This window comes from Chanos chanos, chromosome 2, assembly GCF_902362185.1.
Source record: "Chanos chanos chromosome 2, fChaCha1.1, whole genome shotgun sequence".
NCBI classification, from domain to species: Eukaryota; Metazoa; Chordata; class Actinopteri; order Gonorynchiformes; family Chanidae; genus Chanos; species Chanos chanos.
The window spans coordinates 50,813,451-50,836,612 of NC_044496.1; the positions used below are offsets into that span (position 1 = coordinate 50,813,451).

The 23,162-nt window shown below is 40.5% G+C and overlaps 3 protein-coding genes across 4 annotated transcripts; 1 reads left to right on the forward strand and 2 right to left on the reverse strand.

Moving 5' to 3' along the window:
* Window positions 1-895: 895 nt before the first annotated feature.
* On the forward strand, window positions 896-5,871 carry grxcr1a (glutaredoxin and cysteine rich domain containing 1 a). The gene is made up of 4 exons (XM_030765508.1): window positions 896-1,300; window positions 4,057-4,296; window positions 4,620-4,685; window positions 5,692-5,871. Exons 1-4 carry the CDS (start codon window positions 896-898, stop codon window positions 5,869-5,871), a joined length of 891 nt encoding a protein of 296 aa, XP_030621368.1.
* A 2,509-nt stretch (window positions 5,872-8,380) lies between these two features.
* Window positions 8,381-17,781, reverse strand: slc30a9 (solute carrier family 30 member 9). 2 transcript variants are annotated; one of them, XM_030766644.1, is made up of 19 exons: window positions 17,694-17,781; window positions 16,498-16,643; window positions 16,208-16,399; window positions 15,886-15,933; window positions 15,684-15,783; window positions 15,351-15,443; window positions 14,931-15,013; window positions 14,713-14,771; window positions 14,258-14,325; window positions 13,654-13,756; window positions 13,383-13,438; window positions 13,080-13,215; window positions 12,944-12,983; window positions 12,640-12,711; window positions 12,418-12,525; window positions 11,861-12,026; window positions 11,340-11,469; window positions 10,804-10,917; window positions 8,381-10,290 (listed from the first exon to the last, which is right to left on the reverse strand). In XM_030766644.1, the coding sequence occupies exons 2-19, from the start codon at window positions 16,604-16,606 to the stop codon at window positions 10,246-10,248; spliced, it is 1,722 nt and encodes a 573-aa protein (XP_030622504.1). In that variant the 5' UTR covers window positions 16,607-16,643; window positions 17,694-17,781; the 3' UTR covers window positions 8,381-10,245. The 2 variants fall into 2 exon arrangements, with proteins under 2 accessions (XP_030622504.1, XP_030622503.1); XM_030766643.1 differs by having other exon boundaries at window positions 16,498-16,646.
* A 757-nt stretch (window positions 17,782-18,538) lies between these two features.
* On the reverse strand, window positions 18,539-22,957 carry top6bl (TOP6B like initiator of meiotic double strand breaks). The gene is made up of 14 exons (XM_030765509.1): window positions 22,937-22,957; window positions 22,390-22,443; window positions 21,697-21,738; window positions 21,560-21,615; window positions 21,262-21,330; window positions 20,948-21,143; window positions 20,626-20,773; window positions 20,270-20,458; window positions 19,937-20,058; window positions 19,606-19,716; window positions 19,299-19,397; window positions 19,071-19,119; window positions 18,713-18,930; window positions 18,539-18,589 (listed from the first exon to the last, which is right to left on the reverse strand). The coding sequence occupies exons 1-14, from the start codon at window positions 22,955-22,957 to the stop codon at window positions 18,539-18,541; spliced, it is 1,425 nt and encodes a 474-aa protein (XP_030621369.1).
* Between the last annotated feature and the right edge of the window lie 205 nt (window positions 22,958-23,162).

Below are 23,162 nucleotides of genomic sequence, written 5' to 3' on the forward strand. Positions count from 1 at the left end.
ACATAACCTCAGGGCCATTTCATCACCTCTCAAAAAAAAAAAAAAAAAAAAAAGAAGAAGTGTACGTATTAAATGGCCTGTATACACAATATGGTGTAGTCCACTTCTGCCTGGGTGGGCTAGACAGTGAACATCTGCAGCCTTATCCTGTGCTGCCGCAGCAGTTCTTTTGCAATGCAAAAGGAGGGAAATACCAGCCAATAGGAAGACGCCTCTTCCTCCCCATATGTCATTCATTCATTCATCTATGGCAGGTGTGTGCATGTTGGCACCCCATAATACACTACCCACAACATCCTGCTCTAGTGCGACAGGTAAGGTATAAATATACAAATCTTTCCCTGGGTATGGCTTGCAGTTAAACTTTTTGATGGAGAAATAAAAAATAAACTCACGACCTCTTGAACTCAGACTGGATCAGCACTTCTGAAGTATGTTTGTCATAAATCAATATTTCCAATCACTTTTTTTTCCCATATATTACTCTAAACATACAATGCTTCAGAAAAAAGTGAAAGATGTAGAAGCTCCTTGATTCACTTTCATGTAAAAAATAGAGTAGTTTTGTGAATTTCAAAGCTGCTGAATAAAAAACACTAAAGAATGATACATAATTGAAGAGGACTATCCTGTTTCTTCATGGCTGGTCTTCTCAGTAACCATGGCGCAGGGACATGTATTATTCACCAGTTCAGTAACACTGGCAGTGAGGCTGATAATGTCCTTCAATCTTTCTCAGAAGTCCATCTCACTCTGGGGCACATACACGCTACGTTGACAGTTTTTCTGGGAATCAGATGAACCTGTGATGGAGGATACTGCTCACTCACCGATGAAACCAAGGGATTAAAGCAGTACAAACAGTGGACCATGTAATCTGTCCGTTGTGTTTGCCATGGAGGGGAGGATGTTGAAACCAGAGGGTGAAAAACCCCAGAAGAGGGTGAGGTTCCGTGTGGCGTCGGGGAACAGCGGCAGGGTTATCAAGGAGATGTTTAAAGATGAAGGCCCGTCAGACTCCCTGGATTCAGACTGCACCAGCAGTTCAGAAGCGGACCGGGCCAGCACTCCATCGACCAGCGGAGACCTCAATGGACACCTTTGCGGATATCTCGGCTCTGAGCTTGACGACAGTGAGAGTGAGCCCGATGACCTCCTCGTGTTTGCCGGCGGCGCCGGGGACAGAACCTTCAGCACCAAACGAGTGAACATTCTCAGTAAAAACGGGACCGTCCGTGGAGTAAAGCACAAAGTCAGTGCGGGCCAAGTGCTTTTTGACAACCTCTCTAAAGTCAATATGGTGAGTAATCAGAGAAAGTGCTTTTTGACAGTCTCTCTAAAGTCAGTATGGTGAGTAATCAGAGAAAGTGATTAGAGGAAAGATACTAGCAGATGTTTTACTGGCAGTTACCAGCCTCATTTTTCCTAATGATTATTTCCATTGCTAGATGAGTCATATGACTCATTTCAAAACTAGAGTTGAGACAGTGCAGCACACGTGACCCAAATGTATGTTCTATATTTAACATCCCTGATGGATGAATGTGTTTGAGAGCTTTCCGTCCGTTAGAACAATTCTGTCAGAAGCGAGGGAGGGTATTCCGATTGGATGCTGGCATTCTTTCTCTTTTCTCCCAGGCTCGTGTCTGAGAAGTGAGCTCACTAAGAGGACAAGGTCACCGTGTAATTAATGATTAATGATGCATTTCTTTAAGTGTTTTGGAGAAGCTAATCAGGTTAATGAATTCTCGAGACTTCCACTTTCTAAACATTCAGTACACACAGACCCCACCTGTTGTTTGATGAAAAACTGTGGTCTATAGTGTTTTTGTTTTTTTTTCAACAGCTTAAAAAATTTAAGGGCACACTGAGTCACTGTTGCTACCCCACAGTACAATTTTAAGACTGATGAGTCAAGTACATTCTTTCATTTGTTTATATAATGTATGCAATGTTATATCAGACATGTAAAATAAATTTACAGTTTCCTGAAAACATATCTTGAACTATGAAAGTCTAACGTAAGCTAATCTGCTTATAATTACTACAGCCAATCACCCAGTGAGGGGTAGCATACCAAATGGGTCACATTTGCCTCTGTGTGTAGTTTGTTAGACATCACATGCTAGAAAAACAATTTGGTCTCTAAGAGTTTCAGCCTTGCGAGAGACTTGAAGAAAAGTGCTTGACAAGAACTGTTAACATAAATTTCATATCAGAAACACTTTCATTACCCTGCCTGACTAAAGCTGTCATCACAAAGTATTAAATGTATTTTGACTATAGGTGTTTAAGACAGTTCACGTTTATGTGAACATGCATACAGTGTGAACCACTTTAATTAATGAGGCATGACACAAAATATTCTAGGAATAAGTACAAATTCTTCCAAATTTTACTTCATGATATGGAGTAGTGAATTGCTATAACTGACCTCTACACCAAATATGAGAATATTAAGATTAGAAATTTGTGATAATTAAATCATTGATTGTTAACTTAGATTATTGTTAACTATAATTGCCAAGATCACCATTGCAGATTTTAATTATTGTATGTATGATAGGTGCCCTTTAAACTGGTTTTCAAAACCTACTACTCAGTGGGCAGTGTGTTATATATACCACCATGAAAATGGATCAATCCTACAGTCCTACAGACATGGCTCATGGCTGTAGATCACCATCTAAAGCATGTATATAAACATCGAGGCATCAGGTTCCAGTTCGACTGAATGTTTGTATGGCCAGAACAGGTGATTTAAGAGAGTGTGATACAACTGTTGGTCACAGGTACACTGTGCACTGGTTCCAGTATCTAAAGCCCACCCTCCTGGGTTTTTCATGTGGACCAATATGTAGAGTTTACAGAGAGAAAGTAGCTCCAGTGAGCAGATGATTGCCAGCACTGGACAGCTGCCAGGTGGTTCCACAAATCCTGGTTCCTGCTGTTTTGCGCTAATGGCAGAATCAAGATTTGATGAAAGCGTGAGATAGACCATTGGCCCATCCTGCCTGGCAGAAGCGGCACGTACGACTGGTGTTAGCGGTGTAATGTTTTCCCCCTATGCCCACCTGAGCAAGCTCTATCTGAACAGCCTATCTGAACACTGCTGCTGCTGCTGTTCAGGTGTGTCCCTTTGTGGCTACAGTTTACCCTCTATCACATGAACACCTCCACCAGGATGCTGCACCATGTCTCATAGCATGCTCAAAATGGTTTCAGGAATATAACACTTAATTTGAGGGGCTTGTGCAGCAACTGCATGAAACCACAGCATTAGCATGAACCAACATCCCACCAGGGATGCAATGAGGGGTCTGACTTGGTGCTACACAGCTCTGTCTAATACACTGGCCACTGAGTGTATGTTAGGTGCATCACAATCTAAACATGAAAAGGGTTTACGATGGATGGGTACACTTAAAATAAATCTCTTACATTTCAATTTTGGCTTTAAGAATAGATAAATAAAAATAGATGAAAGTGTCAACTCACTGTTAAGGAAAAAAAAAAAAAGCTTGAAAGTATAAATAATCTGCACTTACGTCTTGTAGCAGGTGCATTTCTGATATATATTTCACACTTTTGCAGAAATGTGATAAGAATATACTTCTGCTTCCTAGCCTCATATTCACAGTTTCACAGCCTTCCTGTCACTGAGGTGACAAGTTGCTGAATGCAATCAAATGAAACCAGCACAGGGTCATTCTCCAAATGTGTCTCGCAGCCTCTTGGTTACGGCATGAATCTAAATGATGTTACTTTTTCAGTGAAACTGTAATATGTTGAACTGGTTGGAATGAATGAGTCCTTTTTAATACTTTAATAGCGTTGTTTCATGTGCCATGACAGAATTAAAACATATATGTTTTGCAGTCCACATAGTCCTCTGGTAAGTAATAAATTACAACAGAACATACCATACGAGCAAATCTTTTGAAACACTAGCAGGTAAATTAGAAAGTGCAAAAGGTGTCTGATGACATCATCACCGATTGTAAGAGAAATCATTACATCACTGACCATCTCCCTCATTGTCCCTGTTTCCCATAGCCAGAGTTCGCGCTGGAGTTTGGACGGATCGTGATCTATACTACCAGTTTCCGGGTAGTACGGACAACGTTCGAACGGTGCGAGCTGGTGCGGAAGATTTTCCAGAACCACAGGGTAAAGTTTGTGGAGAAGAACATTGCCTTGGACAGTGAATATGGCAAAGAACTGGAAGGACGATGTAAACGAGTGGGAGAACCTCCGTCACTCCCTGTGGTCTTCATTGATGGACACTACCTTGGGGTCAGTGCAGTCCATCATTATCTTCTGTCTATTCATATATCTGTATGTAGCCCGAGTAATACTAATCAGTTTTACAATTGGGAATCTAGTCACGTCAACGAAATGGGAGCTCAATTTACAATTGTTAGAGGAACCAGGCGTTTAGTAGAAGCATTCACTACAAACCCTGGATTTTCTGATGACTAACCTATTTATTACTGCCAAAGCATCCTTGACGGCTACTGGATCACCATTAAAAGCCTTTGGCATAACTTAAACATCAGTGAAACTATGTTTTTTCCTGTTAATAATGAGTAACATAAGGTCTTATATTCACTGTGTAGGGCGCAGAGAAAATACTGAGTATGAATGAATCAGGGGAACTTCAGGATCTCCTCACCAAAATAGAGGTATTCAGAAGTTTACACACACTCAATGATCATATGGTCATACTGAGCGACCGACAAAAATCCAATACAGCCAAAGAACATTTTACATCCAATTTATTTTGTCTCGTTCCAGAATGAAACATTTCATTTTTTGTTATTTCATTCTTTTCATTGTAAATCTTTAAATATATATCAGAATACTACCTTATTTGCTGTCTAAAATGAGAGCCATGCTGTGGAGGATAACTTTGACCAAGAATGCATATTGAACAAACGCTTTGTAACATTCACTCAAACTGACATTCAAAGTTTGACTGTGTAATATCCAACACACACTTGAAAACTACAACACATTTATGTTTAGATTAGCCATATTTTTATTTGCCCTTAACATATCTTTGAAAAGATAACCTTGTGGCATGTTGACAGAAAAATTAGCATTATGTTTTGTTTTGGCATAAGAAGACAACATAAGTTTCCTTAGGTGCCCTTGATATCTTTCAGAGACTGCATTCACCTCATTCAGTGTTTCTAATGATAGAAATGAAAGGTCAGGTTTGTCATGCCCTGATCCAACAGTATCCTGACTGGAAAGTGTAAATGCTGAGATGTGGTACTAATACAGTATGAATTATACATCAGTAAACCTCCATCAATAATAGATACACATCAATAAATGCCCATGAATAATAAATGATAGCAACATTGTTTCTGTGTATGAACAAATTTGCCCACACACATTAGTGAAAAAAACATTTCACAACAGTGACCTGAAATTGAGACTTCTTCCTCACAGAGCAGGTTTTTTACTCAAGGTTTGGACTTTCTGTTACCAAATCAAACTCTCTTTTCTGTAAAACTGTGCCAACGCACACAAAAATGATTCTCAAGTGAAAATACCAAGTATGGTGCCAATGTACTATTTGTTCTTAAAGCTAATACCGACAGGTCAGATACTTTATTTATGAGTTCAGTCAATCGAGACCTGTCTCACTTCAAATACTTTCTCTTGTCTTTGGATTTGCAGAGGGTTCAGCACCCCCAAACGTGCCAGACTTGTGGGGGGTTTGCCTTCATCCCATGCCCAATGTGCCATGGCAGTAAGATGTCCGTGTTCCGGAACTGCTTCACAGACTCTTTCAAAGCCCTAAAGTGCACCGCCTGCAATGAGAACGGCTTGCAGCCCTGCTCCAGCTGCTCTCCGTGAGGTCCTCTCCTAGTGCCAGCACCCAGAACAAGCCTCTCTTCCTCCCCCTCCCCCTCCTCTTCCATCCCTGCTGGCCATGCAAGGGGCTGAATTAGAAATAAAAGGACTTGGGTTTTTTTTTTTTTCCCCCCCATGAGAATTGTCAATAAATTGTTTTTGAGAAAACAATGTGATTGGTCAATGACTAAATTTTTTTTTTACTGACATTTGTTAGAGTAAGTAAAGTATAACTGGTGCCAGAATTGTGTGTGTGTGTGTGTGTGTGTGTGTGTGTAACTGCCCATTTTCCACATTTCCCACAACAACATATACCATCTTATATGTATTTTGTGATTTTCATGGTCTATATTTTATGAATTACTTTAAATACTTGTGTGATTCCAAGTTATTTTAAATACCTGAACATCTCTTCACTCTCTCCTTTCAACCCTGTTATGATTTAAAACATGTTAAGTAGACTGTTCAACAGACTGTATTTTGAATAAGTAACTTATTATATTGTCACAAAATAGTTCAAACATGCAAACTGGAAACAGTTTTCTCTGCTGTGCAATACATCAAACCTCACTGTTAAGACTTACATTTCTGGACCCCATTATCAGTGGCTAATTGTCTCAATATTTGTTCTGATCATGTTTCACAGTAGCTACCTACAAATAATCAAATCGTTAAATCCAGGAACTCAAGTACTGAAAATTGTTATTAGTACCAGCACTGTAGCTAGGAGTCAAGATTAAACAAAAGACTTTCCTGTTTCATAAGTCTGCTGTGGATCAGTGCCACTAGGATTTAGGTAAATTATTCAAACCATGTAAACGGTTTAAACTGATCATTTACAAGGAGGACCAGAGTTATATTTAGCCCTGTAATTTCCCTTTCTAACCACGACAATACTCAAGTGCTCTATTTCCACAGCTCCCTTGATGCCTTTGAAAGACAAACCAGAAAAGGTGCTAAACATATAATAAGTCCAGATACACAACGGTTTGCTACTGTCAAAAGTCGCTCACTCCCTGTTACTCATGTTGCCCAGTGCGTCTCACATCGTGCGTCTGTATGGGTGATGTCAACTGCCTGTTGAGGAATTGCATTGAGGAAAGTCTCTACGCTGTCATAGCCCTGTACAATGCTGCTTGATACTGATTCCACAAGGCAGCATTGTAAAGAGGCTAAAAGCAAAGAGCATAACACAAAAGATATTTTCTTGTCCATGTTTAGAACATTTATAGCTTACACGAGGGAAAGTACACGATTACAGTGAACTATATGTAACTGACTACCTTGCGTGTTGGTATTCCTTGGAATTCACACCCTACACGGTGATTAATGATGAGGGATACGGCCATCAAGTGATGGACAATTGCGCCCCCTTGGTATAAAGGCTTGGAATTAAATAGCAGTGATACGCACAATGAGAACAAATACATTCAGAAGATATGAGTATCATACCTGCTGTCGATACAGTTATTCAAACATTACAGAATAAATGAACAATGGCTGATAGTATAAACAGTTTTAATGTAATCGGTTATACCGTAACTGCTCACTGTACTTCACACTTTCCTCGCCGAGGTAGCCAACCGATGATTACTGAGATAAGGTTTCACGCTGCCTGTTAAGTAACAATCTACTATATGTAGGCAAAGAATATTTCCACAGTCCATAGCGAACACCTGCGTAAACCCGAGCGACATTATGGGGAACGACATGCGACCGCGACTCGCGCTTCAGTCACAAGACGTCCCCGATGCCTCCACATAACTGAACGTGTTGGTAGGAAACATTTTATTGCGTATTGCATTACACCTACAGTGCCGAATGTCCCCTCGTTAACCATGGCAGGAAAAACGCTGTATCGTCGCACTGGCTCCATCCGTGGCGCTTCCTTTCATGGTGACCAGCACTGCGTTGGAGCTTAAGATGCGCGACACATTTCCGACGTCTCTTCTGCCCGAATCTTTTGAAATTGACTATTCCCCCTGGTAACTGATTAAACGCTCGTGAAAATGCACCTTGCATGAAGCACAGGTCCTTTTCAGCCTTGCTGTTTCGGAATTTCAAAATATCTTTAGCTAACAATGCAATCCACATGGAATCTTACCATTCGGAGAGCGTGAATTCTAGCTCTAGGTTGGAGCATCTCCGATGATGTTTTTATGGAGAGCTATCTGAGCCAATCCCAATGTAAGTCAGGTCTATTGATGATTCAGCTGACCAATGGTTTTAATGCCTTTGGAGGGAGGCATGTAGGCACTGTATGTCAGATCGGTTGATTTCACCAATATTATGCTCAAAATCATACATTCATCCTGTGTCTAAGCATTGTTCTTCTTTTCACTCACAAAACTTGTTAAAATTCAAATTTCAAACAGTATTTGCTCAGGTCTGAAAAGGCTTTCGGTAAGTGGCATGCCTGCATCTTCATTAGGACTCAGCAATGAACAGAGAGAAGAAAAAGGAATTCAAAATACACTTTAATAAATTAATTGCAATTTATTAAATCACCTTCCAAAGACCTTACTAACCAAAGAGCAATCATACATCGTCAATAAACATATTTTAAAAATATATATAGCCTATAATATCCCCTCTCAAAAAGAAACAACGCTCACCCATCAGACAGCAGACTCCACTCTCCAGCTAAGCTTGCAGATACCCACCCAACCAGCATTGTTTATGGAGGATCATGTGACATATAGTGTTTGTCTGACCATTGGTGCACACATACGGTAATTAAGCTATGGTTTAAAGTCCAGTCAGGACTACAATTAACTGTATACCAGATCCTTCCTAACAGATGATACTGGGATAGTCTGTTGGACTTCAACACAAGACATCACAATCAACTATGAGTTGTCTGAGCATGTCTACACCACAGATCATTAATGACCAGGGAAAAGCACAGTATGCTTTGGGATGTTTTAACTGCGTTTACAGATTTATACCTGTTTGGTGTTAATCTACATTTTTACATCTAAGCCAACTGAGAATCTGCCATTGAGTCTCTCCCATGAATTCTATGGTTATTTACAATGGTGCGAGGGACATTTGCTCCGTCTTTGGATTCAGGTGGTCATATACAATCTCGCTGTCTATTCAGGACTTGCCTCAATAGCCAACACTTGAACAGTTTCAATTACATCCTATGGCATCTTCATATCAGCATGTCAAGTACTGTATTAGTATAATTAGTGGAGGAGCCTGAAGTGGTGAAATCCTCACCATTCAGCTTAATGAAAAGTTTTATACACTGTTGTACAACAGTGTAAAATGGATTGTGGGAAATTGTACATCTGGCTTCATATTTATTGAACTAGCAGGGGTAAGTAAATGCAATCTTTGGCATTTTATCAATTTCCAAATGCTAATTTTGCCAACTGAATTGGGAAGAATTGGGAGGAAAGCCATTTTGGAAAGAGAGGAATGCGATCGATTTTTTGTTGAAGGTTTCAAATATGGCTTTGATTTTCTATAAGTGCTTCAGATGAACGGTTAACATCATTTTTTTTTTCTGGTCAACATACTCATCAAATTTTACACCTGTCAGCATTCAGAAATGTACTGTCATTACTGAAATACACTATTATTATCACATGACATCCTCATTGTTATAAACCCTAATTATCATCACTAATGAACCTATTAATTTACTTCATTCTATAAACTGGTGCGTGTGGAACACACCATCAAATCTTTACATCACTTATTTCCACCGTAAGAAGGAACATTTATAATTTCTCATATACTTTTAAATGAGTGCTTTTGGAAAGCAAGTTGCCTTCAAACGTCACAGTTTTGTACTGTCATGAATCCTTGTATGTTGTATTATAACGTGAGTGCTTGAGGAATAAGAGTGTTTTCACTGAAGAATGTTTAACTGGTAACCTTTAAATGACACTGGTCCTTTCAACAGAGCAGCCTATTGGACATCGTTTTAAAATCACCCATCATGCATTGTGTCAGCTAATCAAAAGCCAAAGATTGAATCAGCGTTGATGGTTCACTGATGGGGCTGAATGGTGATGACAAGGTGCAAAGCACCATCAGTTCAGACATGCAAGAGCTCTGGATAGACAGACTGCGGTTTCAGCAGAATTCCTGAATCAAATCTGACTGGTGTTCTTCTGACCTTTGTAACACTGATTGCGGGAAAGGTAGTTTTCAAGACTAACCAAAAAAAAAAAAAAAAAAAAAAAAGAAAAAGAAACTAGCAATAACCTAGAGCTCAAATGCTGAGGGACTGTTGAAAAGTAAGACTTCATCAGATGAGTTGGTTTTGGAGAGAACAGACCGAAACGAGGCTTGGCTTGTTTTCCCTCTACTTCCCTCCTGTTTGCCGCTGTTAAAATGACTTTGCTCCTGTTCTTCACCGCGTTATAGGATCTCCAGATCCACATGCCGTACCTCTGGATTACGTTGCTGTGTATGAAAGAGAGAGGGAGTTACTTTGTGGGGGAAAAAAAAGTAAGAATACCAGAAATATGCAAATTGTGTAATTAAAAGCCATAATATGCGATTTAAAAAAAAGATGAGAAATGGGTCTCATGAAATGCCAAAGAACCTCATTACAGATTCCACTAAAATGCAGTAAAACATCTGTAGGCAAGTAGGCTCTGTGTTAAATCAAGCCTTGTTTCCTTTCAAAATACAGCATGGATAGAACAAGTTTAATTCGAGTTTATTTGGAGAGATTAAATGACACGACCAAATCAGCTCCTTTTGGTATGCGCTCCATACGTGAGTTTGGTATCTGTTTAATGTAAAGTTTAATTTGCTCTGACAGCACAGGTTAATCCAACGTTCAGGGAGGGAATGCATGACTCACGTCCAACAGCGGGAGGAAAGAGGAAAGACCGTGAGGGGGGGGGGGGGGGGGGGGGTGGAGAGAGATTAAAAAAAATCTTGGGGGTGGGGGGGTGGAGAGAGATCTACCTTAAGCTCTTTCTCCAAGCGGTCCACCTCAGCTCCCAGGGTGTCTATGATGTTCTCACCATGTTTCAGCATAAAGTTCTCCAGCTCCTCTGGGGTCTTCACCTGCTGAATGTCCTGCACGCAAAAGCACAAAAAAAAAACATACAGAAAAACTTGAGGCTATTCACAGCCTTCAGTACAAATAAAGCAGGGAAGAAAAAAAAAAGGATGAATCAGGTGGTCAGAACGAAATATTTGTTGAAGGGCAATACAGCAGAATCATCTCCCGCTGGGATTAGAATCAGCAGAGTTCTATTTCTGAACCTCTTAACATCTGCTTCTAACACCAGGAACTGCAAGTAATGCCCACCCTAACAAAGTTCTTGATCCTAATAAAACCCCTCTGTTCAATGACTAAGGATTTTAGCAGATCACAGAGTATTTCTGTGGAGTATACTGTTGTCTTCCTGAAAGAGGCTGAGCAGAAAATAGACAGTGGTTCCAAATGCAGAGTAAACCACACAAATTCAAGTTTAATTACATTCTTCTGCACATACATTGAGGATCTGTTCTATGTCCTGTTTCTCCAGGTATGAACGAGTGACCACTCTCCCGTCAAAGTCCACCTCAGCTTTGAAGCGCACTTTACTCAGTCCCATGTCTGTGGCCTTCACATCGTGGATGGCCCTGGAGAAAAAAAACAAAAACAGAGAAGATTCAGGGTTACCAATGATGTTAATGCTGCTCAACTGCTCTATGTCCTCTCACAGGACATGTAACAACACCATTTGAAAACTATGAAAAAAATACATATTTACATTCATATATGCACAACTAGGTCACAGGCGAATAAAACGTGTTAACCTATGGACATGTACAAGTCTACATGAGACAACAGCAGTGGACGTGAGATATCCAGAGCTATTTTAAGCAGGGTAGTGGCCCTCTCGCCCAAATGTATAGAATAACATCACGTAAATGGATGCCATATACGGCCAGGCTGTGTTGGTAAGGACACTGGGGAGGGAGAGAGAGGGAGAACAGGCGTGTGTGTGTATATACGTGGTGTGTGTCTGACCTGACGGCAGGGTCACTTTCCAGGAACTCGGTGAGTTTCTGTACGTGCTCGGCCTGGATGGATCGACCCAGCAGAGCCTCTGTGTTTGTGTAGATGAGGAAGGCAGAAACCGTGCCCAACAAAGTGCCCACGCCCAGAGAACCCAAACTGTCATAATATGGGTTACCTGAAGCAGAGACAATGTCCAGTTTAGTCTTTGCTTCTGTGACAATATGTTGTACCAGAATGACCTCTAGTGGTGATCACAAATACAGTCCATCTCAAATGCGTCTTAACAGCACATCATATTGTTTATATGCTATAACTACAGCAAAACCTTCTCGACAAACGTTAACAAAGACTTACAAAGATTCATTAATCGCAAACAAACACATAAACAAGGTAATCAAAACCATCATAAAAACAGACTGCAGGGATTTGACAACACCACCTGTTAATGAGACAGTAATAGTGTCACACCTGAAAAGGGGATTAATCAGTAAGTATCCCTGGGTCTCCAAGTAACAATGTGTGCACAATGCCTGTTTGTTTGTTTGTGTGTGTGTGTGTGTGTGTACCTGTGAGAGAAGTGAGCCCCATACACCCAGCAGCCAACACAACACCCAGTACAGCAGCAGCGTCCTCCAGGAGGACCACGTTAGTGCTGGGATCACGACTCTGCATGACTGAAAGAGATCCAATTTTGAGGAACGCACTCACACAAAACCTTTCACAACCGCAGTGCCGTTTTATGATCGAGGAGAATCAACAATTATCTCAATCCCGGAGGTGTCACCTACCATACTCATAGAAGGAGATTCCCTGCTGGTGTGCACTCTTTTTAATTTCATTAATGGCCACGAGCAGTGTGGCTGAAAGGAGAATGAAATATGAAGACTATCAGAAAAACGTATAATCCTCTTTATCTTTGATTTTGCTTTATGTTTTTCATTGACCGCACCTAGTGAAAGATAATGGTTCATAAACCATTTATTGAAAATACTCCTTGCGCCTACTACTGGTAATCAACAGGAACTGCAGTATATTTACACTTCTGTCTTTCCATTTTCTACATATTGCTGGAGAGGATGGACTACATCTTACCTCCTTCAGACACTAGAGATCCTGCCAGGATACAGTAAGCCTAAGAGCAAAACACACATCATTCAGTAAACAATGTAATGCCAATGGCTGTCTCTCATTACTCCAACTGTCGTCCTCTAGATGTATGGCCACTGACCCAGAGAAGAGATTCGATTGGCTGAGGATGCAGCAATCCCATAATGCCATGATACCAAGACAGGCCAGCACCCATCATGAAGATGCCCACTCCACTGATGAGGGAGGCGATGTAACGCATATTAGTGAAACCGTACCTTTAAAAAACAGGAACAAGAAAGAGGTATGAAGGCAGTACGACGAAGGTTACGGCTTTAAAGCAAATACCTGGCTAAGGCAAAACATTTCAGCTTCTTAAGCGAAACCTCAAGCTAAAATGCCAAATCACTTTCAGAGAAACAGAGTGGGATAAATGAACTCTTACGGGTGAACGGCATCAGGATTCCGTACAGACTGACTGATGCCTAGAGCAAGAAGAGCCTACAAGAGAGATACAGACAGAGAAAGAGACAGAGAAGGAGAGAGGGAGAGAAGAAGGGGAACAGAGAGGAGGAAACAGGAAACACCCAGTGATGAACTTGGTGAAAGTACTGTAGTGGGTCTCACTACCTGTATGTAAGAAGTGAAACTGCCTTAGTACTGATCGGTTGTAACAGTGGTAGAGAAACATAAAGGTGAACAGGCGGTGATCTAACCTGGTTGCAGGTGTCAGCAAGAGAGTGGATGGCCTCTGAGAACATACTAGCAGATCCAGTGTAAACCCAAGCTAAGAGCTTGAAGAAGAAATTCAGTCCGTTTCTGAGGATTGATAAAGGAAATCAATCATGTCATGACCATCACTCTGATTATGTAAATTCTGAAGCACTGAAATTTCTCATTGAAACTTTACTGATCCAACTGATTTGAAGATAACGTACTGGGCTGTGTCAGTTGCATGTTTAGATTGTTTTACTGCTATTTCCAGTGAGAGTATGCTTCCAGTTTTCCAAGACAGGCTTGTGAGCACAGACTCACATGACACTGTTTCTAGCATCTCACATGAATGCACGTGTCCAATAACCAAATCTCTTTAATCTAATGGTCAAACAAGTCACAAAATACACTGTCACCTCATCTTTTTCTACAATTCTCCATGAGGACTGATGTGGTCTTTGACTGAAAAATGCCCCACTCCATAATTCAAGATAACTCAAAGATTGTGTCATAAATGCAATTTAAAAAACTATAAATGGCCACATGGTCATCACTATTAAATTAGAGCATGTACTAAGAGATACTGGATCAAATTTGGAGACTTACATGCATATAGCTACCATCACCACCTTTCCTGGCCCTAGCAGAAATGTTGTCCTTTTGCCTGACCGAGGCTGCGGATAAATACGTTTTACAGAGTAGTGATTAGACAAGCAACACCCAGAAAACACAGAATTAAAAAAAAACAAACAAACAGACATAAAACAGCTTATGTGTATGAACTATGAGTGTGAGTGGAGTTAATAGCAAATGCAATGCTAATGTAGACCGAATGACTGCGCTCTGTAAGAACAGGGCTCATATAAAGAACAGTGGCATAACTCCATTCACACAGAGAGAAAATGGAACTATTTTTCTCTCTTTTTTTTTAATACTTACTGTTTAACTTGCTCTGTAGAACACAAGGTATAGAAAACATTCTGTCTGACCTCGTTTCAGACTGTAGGTAACATTTGACCACAACACAAAGAGGAAAACATCATTAAACATTTCATATTCACCTTTGTGTTACCCCAAAAGTCTTTGTATTCTTTCAGCAACTGCTGATTCCGGAATATATCTGAGACAAGAATACAAGAGAAATAATGGACACATTGACCTTCCTACAAAGCTTTTACATAATAAAAAAAAGAGGACATAATTTAGATATCAATGTCCAAAATGCACTTTGGCGAAATATTGATCTTTGAAATAATTAGGTCACCGAGGCGAAACATACTCTCTTGGTATTCTCTCTCCACCTCCTTCCTGAGTTTTCGCTCTCGAGCCAGCGCTTCTTGACTCCCCCACACATCCAGAGCCCTGTGAAAATGCATCAGAACCACATTCAGTGAATACAGAAACTCAAAACATTGTGATGGTATTTTACCCCCTGGATTTCACAGAACACAGGGTCTTAATTTTATAGGCGGGAAATCTACCAAGATCTACACTTCAGCGCTAATACTGCAGTATTAAGCAAAGCAAAGTTCCAACTTTTTTTAGTCTAAAAAAAGTAAAAAGCTACATATTTTTATGAGAACACAAACAGAAAGTGACTATGGGTAAATGCAAGTCAGAGAACTAATGATGCGCAAACGTATGCAAAAGAGAAGATTAAAAAAGATAACAGAGGTGTATGTAGGAAGTGAGCGCTCACTTGGCCTCCACGTCTGAGCGGAGGAAAACAGTGAAAGCCTCTGTGTCATCATGGGGGCTGCGCCGGCGAATTTTCCTAAGCTGCTCCAGGTCACTGTTAACACACACACACACACACACACACAGACACACACACACACAGACACACACACAGACACACACACACACACACACACACAGACACACACACAGACAGACACACACACAGACAGACAATGAAAGTAGGTGAACTGTGAAAGAATAACTGACATGCGTCGTTTCAAAATCGGCCTTAAGTCAGCAACTGATCTTTTACTTAAGTCACTGTTTGTTTGTTTTCCTGATGGTGCATTACCTGGGTTTGAGGCAGAATTCATTCATAGCTCTGACTGCAGTAATGAAGTTATTCTGAGTGTACTTGGTACCATATTCCCTCTTCTTCAGGACAGCCCGTACTGAGGACAAAGGCCAATGTCAAAAAATTAAAAACTACAAATACCACATACACATATCTGAATGAGAATTGTATTACCAGATACAACTGTAGATTGTACTACCTTTCACTTGAATAGTCTCTGCTTTTGTCAGACCTTGGGGTTTGGAATCTTGTACAAAGAAAAGAAGGGTGGATTAACGTCAAGTCTGCATTTCTTTAACAAACATTAACATTCAAGATTCACTTGGTCATACTTCACTAACAACCTCTATCTCTTGAAGCTGCACGGGAAGTAAGACAGAAAAGGTAATGACCATGACAACCGATATTTAAAAAAAAAACAAAAAACAAATATTCAAGACCTGTAACTTCCTGCCAGCTAAAAGATGACAAAAATGACAGTGTGTCAACAAACAAAACAGAAGGCAAAGAGGAATCATTACCAGAAGCTTCCGGTGAGGGCTGGGCAGCAGCCACTTTGTCTGTAGGCTTTGTGCCATCGGCCTCTACTGGAGGCTCATCTTTCCCACTGCCAGTGGTAGAGTAGTACTGGACCTGTCCACACGCTAATGATGCCACCCTGGAGTCAGGCAGGCTAAACCACAGATTGTGTATTCCTCCCCCACTTTGCCATCCTACACACAGAGAATGAAACACTCTCTACTGAAGCCTGAACACAAAATAATTCATTTGACAATACAGTGGAGTGACATATCAGGGGCTGCTATCTCACCATAACATGGTCGTAACAACCTGGTGGGCCGCTGTGATAAGGGGGCACGTTGTTGCAGGTACACCCTGCAAAAGATTTGCCATGGTCTATGAGCCAGGCTGGGGAACATCCTCACTGGGGAAAGGCTGTGAGAGCAACGCTGGAACCTGCTGACCGTTCAAAGCACATTTTTCACACATCTACGTGATGACACTCAAATGTGGAGATATGATTCAAATATCGTAATTGAAACACATTTGTATATCTTATCCAAAATAGATTTACATTCAAGCGACTGAACGAAGGGATGAAAAGCGTAACGTGGCCAGTTAGTAAATGGTAGAACCATCACGTATGTCATGCCTTTGATACATGTCATGTGCCCATCCTTAGTGCAAGAATGCTCCTCTGTCGCTGTTCCCTTGTGGTTAGTAAGCTAAAGGCTATTGTACAGTTTGACCACATATTTAGGGTCGACCAATCACTTTCATTTACCTAGGTACATTTTATACATTGACATTAATATATATGTAGATTAGCTGTCCGCCTGCTAAGCGTTGGTTCGCCAGAGGGTCAGCGTCAAATCTTGTCAAAATTTGCTTTCTGTCTGAATGGCAGCTAGCAAGTATGACAATAGCTAAAACCCTTTAATAATAAAATATCGAAGCATGAAACGATCAACAAAAAGGAAAGTCAGTTTTTGAAACACACACACACACATATATAAAGGTAGAATTTACCGTTGTGTTATGATATGATGAAACATATCTATTCAGCTTAGCTAACTCACATGAAATAAACTGTCAATAACAACACTGCATTACTTGATGTCTCTACCTAGCATCGATCTTGCAGATGGTTAAACTGTGTTACGTTAACTATCTGGTAACTGTAAATGACAACTGAGTGTTAAACCATGGCGCTTGGATGTGCAATAGGATGTGTTTGGGGGAAACTCTAAACTAAGCTATCGGAGCCCCAAGAAGCAACATTGACTTACTATGACCAGAGGCTACCTTGCAAATGACAAGCATTGCTAAGCTAGTTAAGCAGCAAACTGTAGCCGGTGTACTTGACGGTAGGGTATGAGAGCTGAACAAGCTAGCGCCAGCTAGTAGCCAGCTACCTTAACAATCAAGCTACATCAGAAAGAGTACTCACGTAATGGGTACGTTTCACATATTACGAATACGGACAAGCCAAGACATTGTGCCTACCTTTATGCAGCAGCTTTGTATCCGCATTTCAGTCCATCATTACTTTTCACTAGAACATAGCCAGCTAAGCATTGCGCCTTCAACGTACCACACAAACATTCAGGGTGAAAGTGACGTTGTTCTCGCGATACAGCGTGAGTAGGCGAAGAACTTATTTCACCCATTTGATTACAGTCTTGCGACAATCGGCACCACTGACAGCGCCCAAGGTCATTTGTAAATTCTTGATTTTTTTAGCAATGGTACATTACATGTTTTTTTTCACCACACAAAGCGCGTTTTCAGTGTGCTTCAGTGCTGATGTGATTAACTTCATTAAGTTTGATTTCAGTTAAAACTGTGGATAAACTTCACAGATGCTTCATGTCCAGAGTGGGAAATACATACAATAGCGTTAGAATAAAATGATAAATTAAATAACGAGGATTGAAAATAAAAACGTCCTTGAGACAGACATTCCTCTTGCAAATGTTTATTTCAAGTCTTTCCATGTATTAACACAAACGACTCTATCAGGGATGCTTGACTAAGGTCTATGTAAAGTTCGCCCTGGCGAACGACAGAGATTCTCCAGCCCTCGTGTGGACATCATGGGAACAGCACGGTTTTGGAACAAAAACTTGTCAGTGGTTTGGAGACAAAACAAAAACAAAGATTACTGGATTTTAATATACACCAGTTGGAGACACAACATAGTCTCAACACAGATGTTCGTCTCAATACAAGATGTTGTCTTATCTCATTAGAGATACAAAAATGATACGAAAAAGGATGCAAAAAATGAATGAAGGAAACGATGATGGTGTATGTCATTCCTACAGAGGAAAGCATAAATATGAACAGCTTCAGTCCCACTCAGGTATATTTTCAATCTCCTGGAGCCACTCCTTCTCCACCTACAACGTGAGGAAGTGAAGAGTTAAGCGGATTAATACACCAAAAAAAACATGTTTTGTGAATACAGACAAGACAATGTGCATTTGATATTTATAATTAAGTTTTTTATTTTTAAACCTCACTTGTTCGTTTTCAAACTCGGAGGTGCCTGAGGATGAAGAGGAGGGAGTGGTATTGCCCAGGTGACTATGCTGACTCTGGGATGGCTGCATGAGAAAGATGGTCATCCTTGAGGTGCTAGGACAGTATGATGAGGGTGTCACATTGGTCTTCTCTGAACACTGTTTCTTAGAACCACAGGATGTCTGTCCTCTTTGATGAGCTCTCTTAAGAACCAGGTCTGGTTGACATGACCAACATGACATATTTATCACAGTGTCAATTTGAAACATGTTAATGACAAGGTCATGAAAATGGTGTACTGACATCGCCAAATTTTGTCATATTCTTAAAAACTAGGAGAAACTAAGAGCAGCTCACCTTCCCTGGTCCCAGATCCATTCTGGTGAAAGTTCACGCCCTCTTCAATCTAGTGAAAAAAGGAAAAACTTAGAGGAAAGCATTTAAAGTCAGTAAATAATATATATGTATAACACTTGAGAGATAAATTTGTTGTGATGATAAATCTGTGTTGGTAAATACAGTGCTTTCTCAGAGGCTACTCCAGACGTTACTATAAATAACGTAATAGAATGACGGAATAGGCACCTTTCCAGCACGACACCCACAACTAGGAACAAACCGACTGTCTGTTATACGCTGAAAAGACTGACGCAGAGAAGCTGATAATTCGTGGGTATCCTGTACCTGAAATAAAGAAACACACACAAATTTAATGTCAAATCTTTATTGAGAAGAGGTTAATAAATTTGGGGTTTCAAAATTAACAGTCTGTATCTCAAATGATAACAGTAAAGCACAGTCTAGGTTGATGGATATAGATGTTAGGAAGAGTTTGGAGAAGAGAAGTGTTTCTGAGCTCTCTCTGAGTGAATAAACTGTGACAGCGCTGTACCCTCATGTAATCCAGGCAGGCCGTCCTGAACCTTGCACTGCTGCTGCTGCTGACTACACTTGTCATGGAGTTTAGCATGACTGATAGAGCAGACTGCATTTTTCTCTTGGCCTGGTACACACACACACACACATACACACACACACACACACACACACATGCGCACACACACACATGCACACATGCGCACACGCGCGCGCGCACACCCACACACACACACACACAGACAGAGTAAAGCCAGCCAGTTAAAGCCAAAGTGTAACAAGATTTTCAATGTATGAAAAGATGTTAGGTATTTGAAATGAACGCGAGTGAATATAAATCAGCTTACCATTTGTCTTTTCTTATAGCTCATCAGTGTGTTTTGCAGAACTGACTGTAGTGAAGCCTGCACTTTCTCTCTGTTGAGCCAAAGTAGTCTGTCCAAATGCCTCTCCAAAACCTCTTCACTAGCTGATCCATTTAAGAAAAAAATTAAGCTGCAATTTAACTCAAATTTCAATCAGCAATTTCATTTCAACAGATTCAATGAGTAAATCTGATAGCCTTTCATTTTCTTTAATGCTAAGACAATCTGGTTGTTAAAAGGTTCAAATTAGACGTCATTATCATCATTTTTGTTTCATAAGCAGTCCAGTTTAAGAAAAAGTAAAATCACTCTTACTGATGAAGTCAGAGAGCTGGGACTGGAAAGGGTCATTGTGTTGGAGGAGGAAAAACAGAGTAATGCTTTGCTCTATGGCATGATTGCATTCTGGCTTTGGTTCCTGTCGGATGACAGTACTCCCCTCTGGCTCCCTTTCAGGATGAACATCAGTTTCTACTAAAAACTCAATGTCGGCATATGGGTAGTCTACAATGAGAAAACAATATTGCACACTACATAAAACATCTTATATCTAATTACCAAACGGCTATCTGTTACAATTCGGGGTATTTCAATTTTTTTTTTTGTAATACAGATCTAATTTATCAGAGACAGAAGTGGATCATTCATTCTGGTTAACTCCTGGAGTCTACCCTCATTTGGCTGTAATTCAGTATAATGGACTCCAGACAGGCCCAGCTCTGTCCAGGACAGTGAGGCAGCAAGTTTCCTCAGAAAGCTCATGGGTTCCTCTCCGGCTGCTCTCATCAGAGGCATCTTACAGGGGCCGTACACAAACACGTGTGATCAACGTTGAGGAAACGTTGACATATTTATGGATCTTCTTGTCCCAGCAATCAAGGACTGAATCAAGACAATAATAACACCTTGTGAAATCCGTCCTAACTTCCCTTCAGACTGAGGTAACATGTGGAAAAGTGTCGATGGACGTTCGTCCACGTCTAAAAAGGATATACGTATCCGCGACAGGCGAGTCGGCCAGTTGGGATACTGAGCCATGCATGGTCCGAGCGTTGCCATGGGAACGAAGCTAATCTCTCCACATAGCCCCGTCTCCACTGCCTCTGAGGAGAGCGAGAGCTCGACCCTCTCTCCTAAAACAGGGTGCAGCCTGCTGCAAGATGGCAGTGGTCCTCGAGAGAATGGGCACCTATAGGGGCAGCCACAGAAATGCAAGACAGATATTCTCTCATTGATTAATAGGAAGACGTTTTAGAAGTGAACTTAGCAGTAAAAAAAAAAAAAAAAGAAGACCAACAAAGACCAACAGTCCATATCTGGTGCTGTCCATGACAATAGCCTGATCCATTCCTGAGACTCTGGCTTCTGCCTTGCCCCTGATGGATAACAAAGAGAAGAGAAATAGGTTCTGGTGTATTTAAGAGTAAAATGCATCTATCATATCAAGGACATAGTAATAATTATGAAATGGAAAGAAACAGTACCAATGAACCTTATTAATTTACCTCTGAAGTCTGAGAACATAATGAAGCTAAAGTTTTAGGTACATATGACAGTACACATGCTAACAGCTTTTCGTATTAGACTGTTAACAGTTTTACATACCCAAATGTGTGATGGTATGTGTAGTCAATACTCTTAAACTTGAAGAGAATTTCCACCTACATGAACGAGAAACAGAATTAGATAAACATTATGAGGCAAAGTTACTATATCTTAGGAAATTAATGATGATTTCATACCCTTGAATGAACCAGGCTGAGTCTGTGTAGAAATCTCTGAATCTTTAAGAGATCAGCAGTAAGAGACTGTGTTTTCGCCTTATCTACATGAAAACAAGAAATAAATACTACGGTCAAGTTATGCAGTTTCACACTAAGACATATATCAATACTGTACTCAGCATCAGTAAGTTAAAGGTAGTTAAATGATGAATGAAATACATTGCTGGATATAAAATTACCCGAAAGCGATTTTTAGCCCAGGACTTTTAGCCCAGGACAGTTCAGCATATCGCTTCGTTTACTACATTTGTGTTCCTCTAAATGTTTTATGTCATGGATCAATTTGTAGTGAAATCTGACAAAATCCTTAGTCTAACATAAAAGCTAAGCTGTGGCCTTTTAGACTATAGGCTCTAGTAAGGAGGATGGATTAACCAGAGAGAGGCACCAGAGAGAGGCATTTACACACAAGTAATATAGATTGGGAGGGAGACGATGAAATGTGGGGACCCAAAAGACTCCATAAATGTGTGGATCTCCTCTTCGTCTGGACAAGTGCAGTGTGAGGCAGACATGGGAAGCTTCTCCATCAATACTGAAATATATGTAGGTTATAATTTAAAAACCAAATACCCAGCGTGATTCGTTACACTGCCAAAATGTAGCATACGTCAGAATGTTTATCTAGATCAGGGCTAACCTGCCACCTACCACTCTGAGTTTCGTCTTTTGAGACTGAGCGGCACCAGGGACCGGCGGCCGCGACTGCCCATGCCCAGAAAACATAATTGAGAGCAAAGCAAAAGCGACATTGCATTTCGTAAAAATAAATGTTATCAATGTGACAAAATGGGCAGAATGATAATGTATCAATATCATACTCGTGCAAATGGGTTGATCATATGTCATGACATATTTTGCCGAGATTAGAATTAACAGCCCTCCAGTCTCAGTGATACGCCTCGGCTGTTCATCCTGCCGATGAACCTCAGTGAGCAGCACCCTAATAACCTGACACAGATGGGAATAAAAATATAATTATAACCATGGTTAGGTTGCATGTTAGCTAGAGGTTAACTGACGCCTAGCTAAATGCGTAGCTAATCGACTTTAATATTTGAGGAAACCAGTCTCACAAATATATAACGAATTACATCGAATTTGAGTTTGAAGCATTTGTTGTTGTTCAGTTTGTTTACTTATGTCATGTTGAATTTTCTATCCTGAAAAATTTGAATTTCTTTATTTGTGAACCTACCGCCTGTATATCGTCTAGCATTTTTGCGTCTCAAGCTGCCTTTCTTTGGGGACCACGCGCCCAGATCTTTTTGGGGACCACGAGCTTTAGTAATTCAGTAAAATAGTTGAACTCATGGATGGTATATACAGCTGTTTTTATGTTGTGCCTAAAATTCTCTTTACAATTTTAAAGCCTTAAGTTTGCATTCGTACAACGCAATTTTTGCCAAGGAGAGATAAAGAAA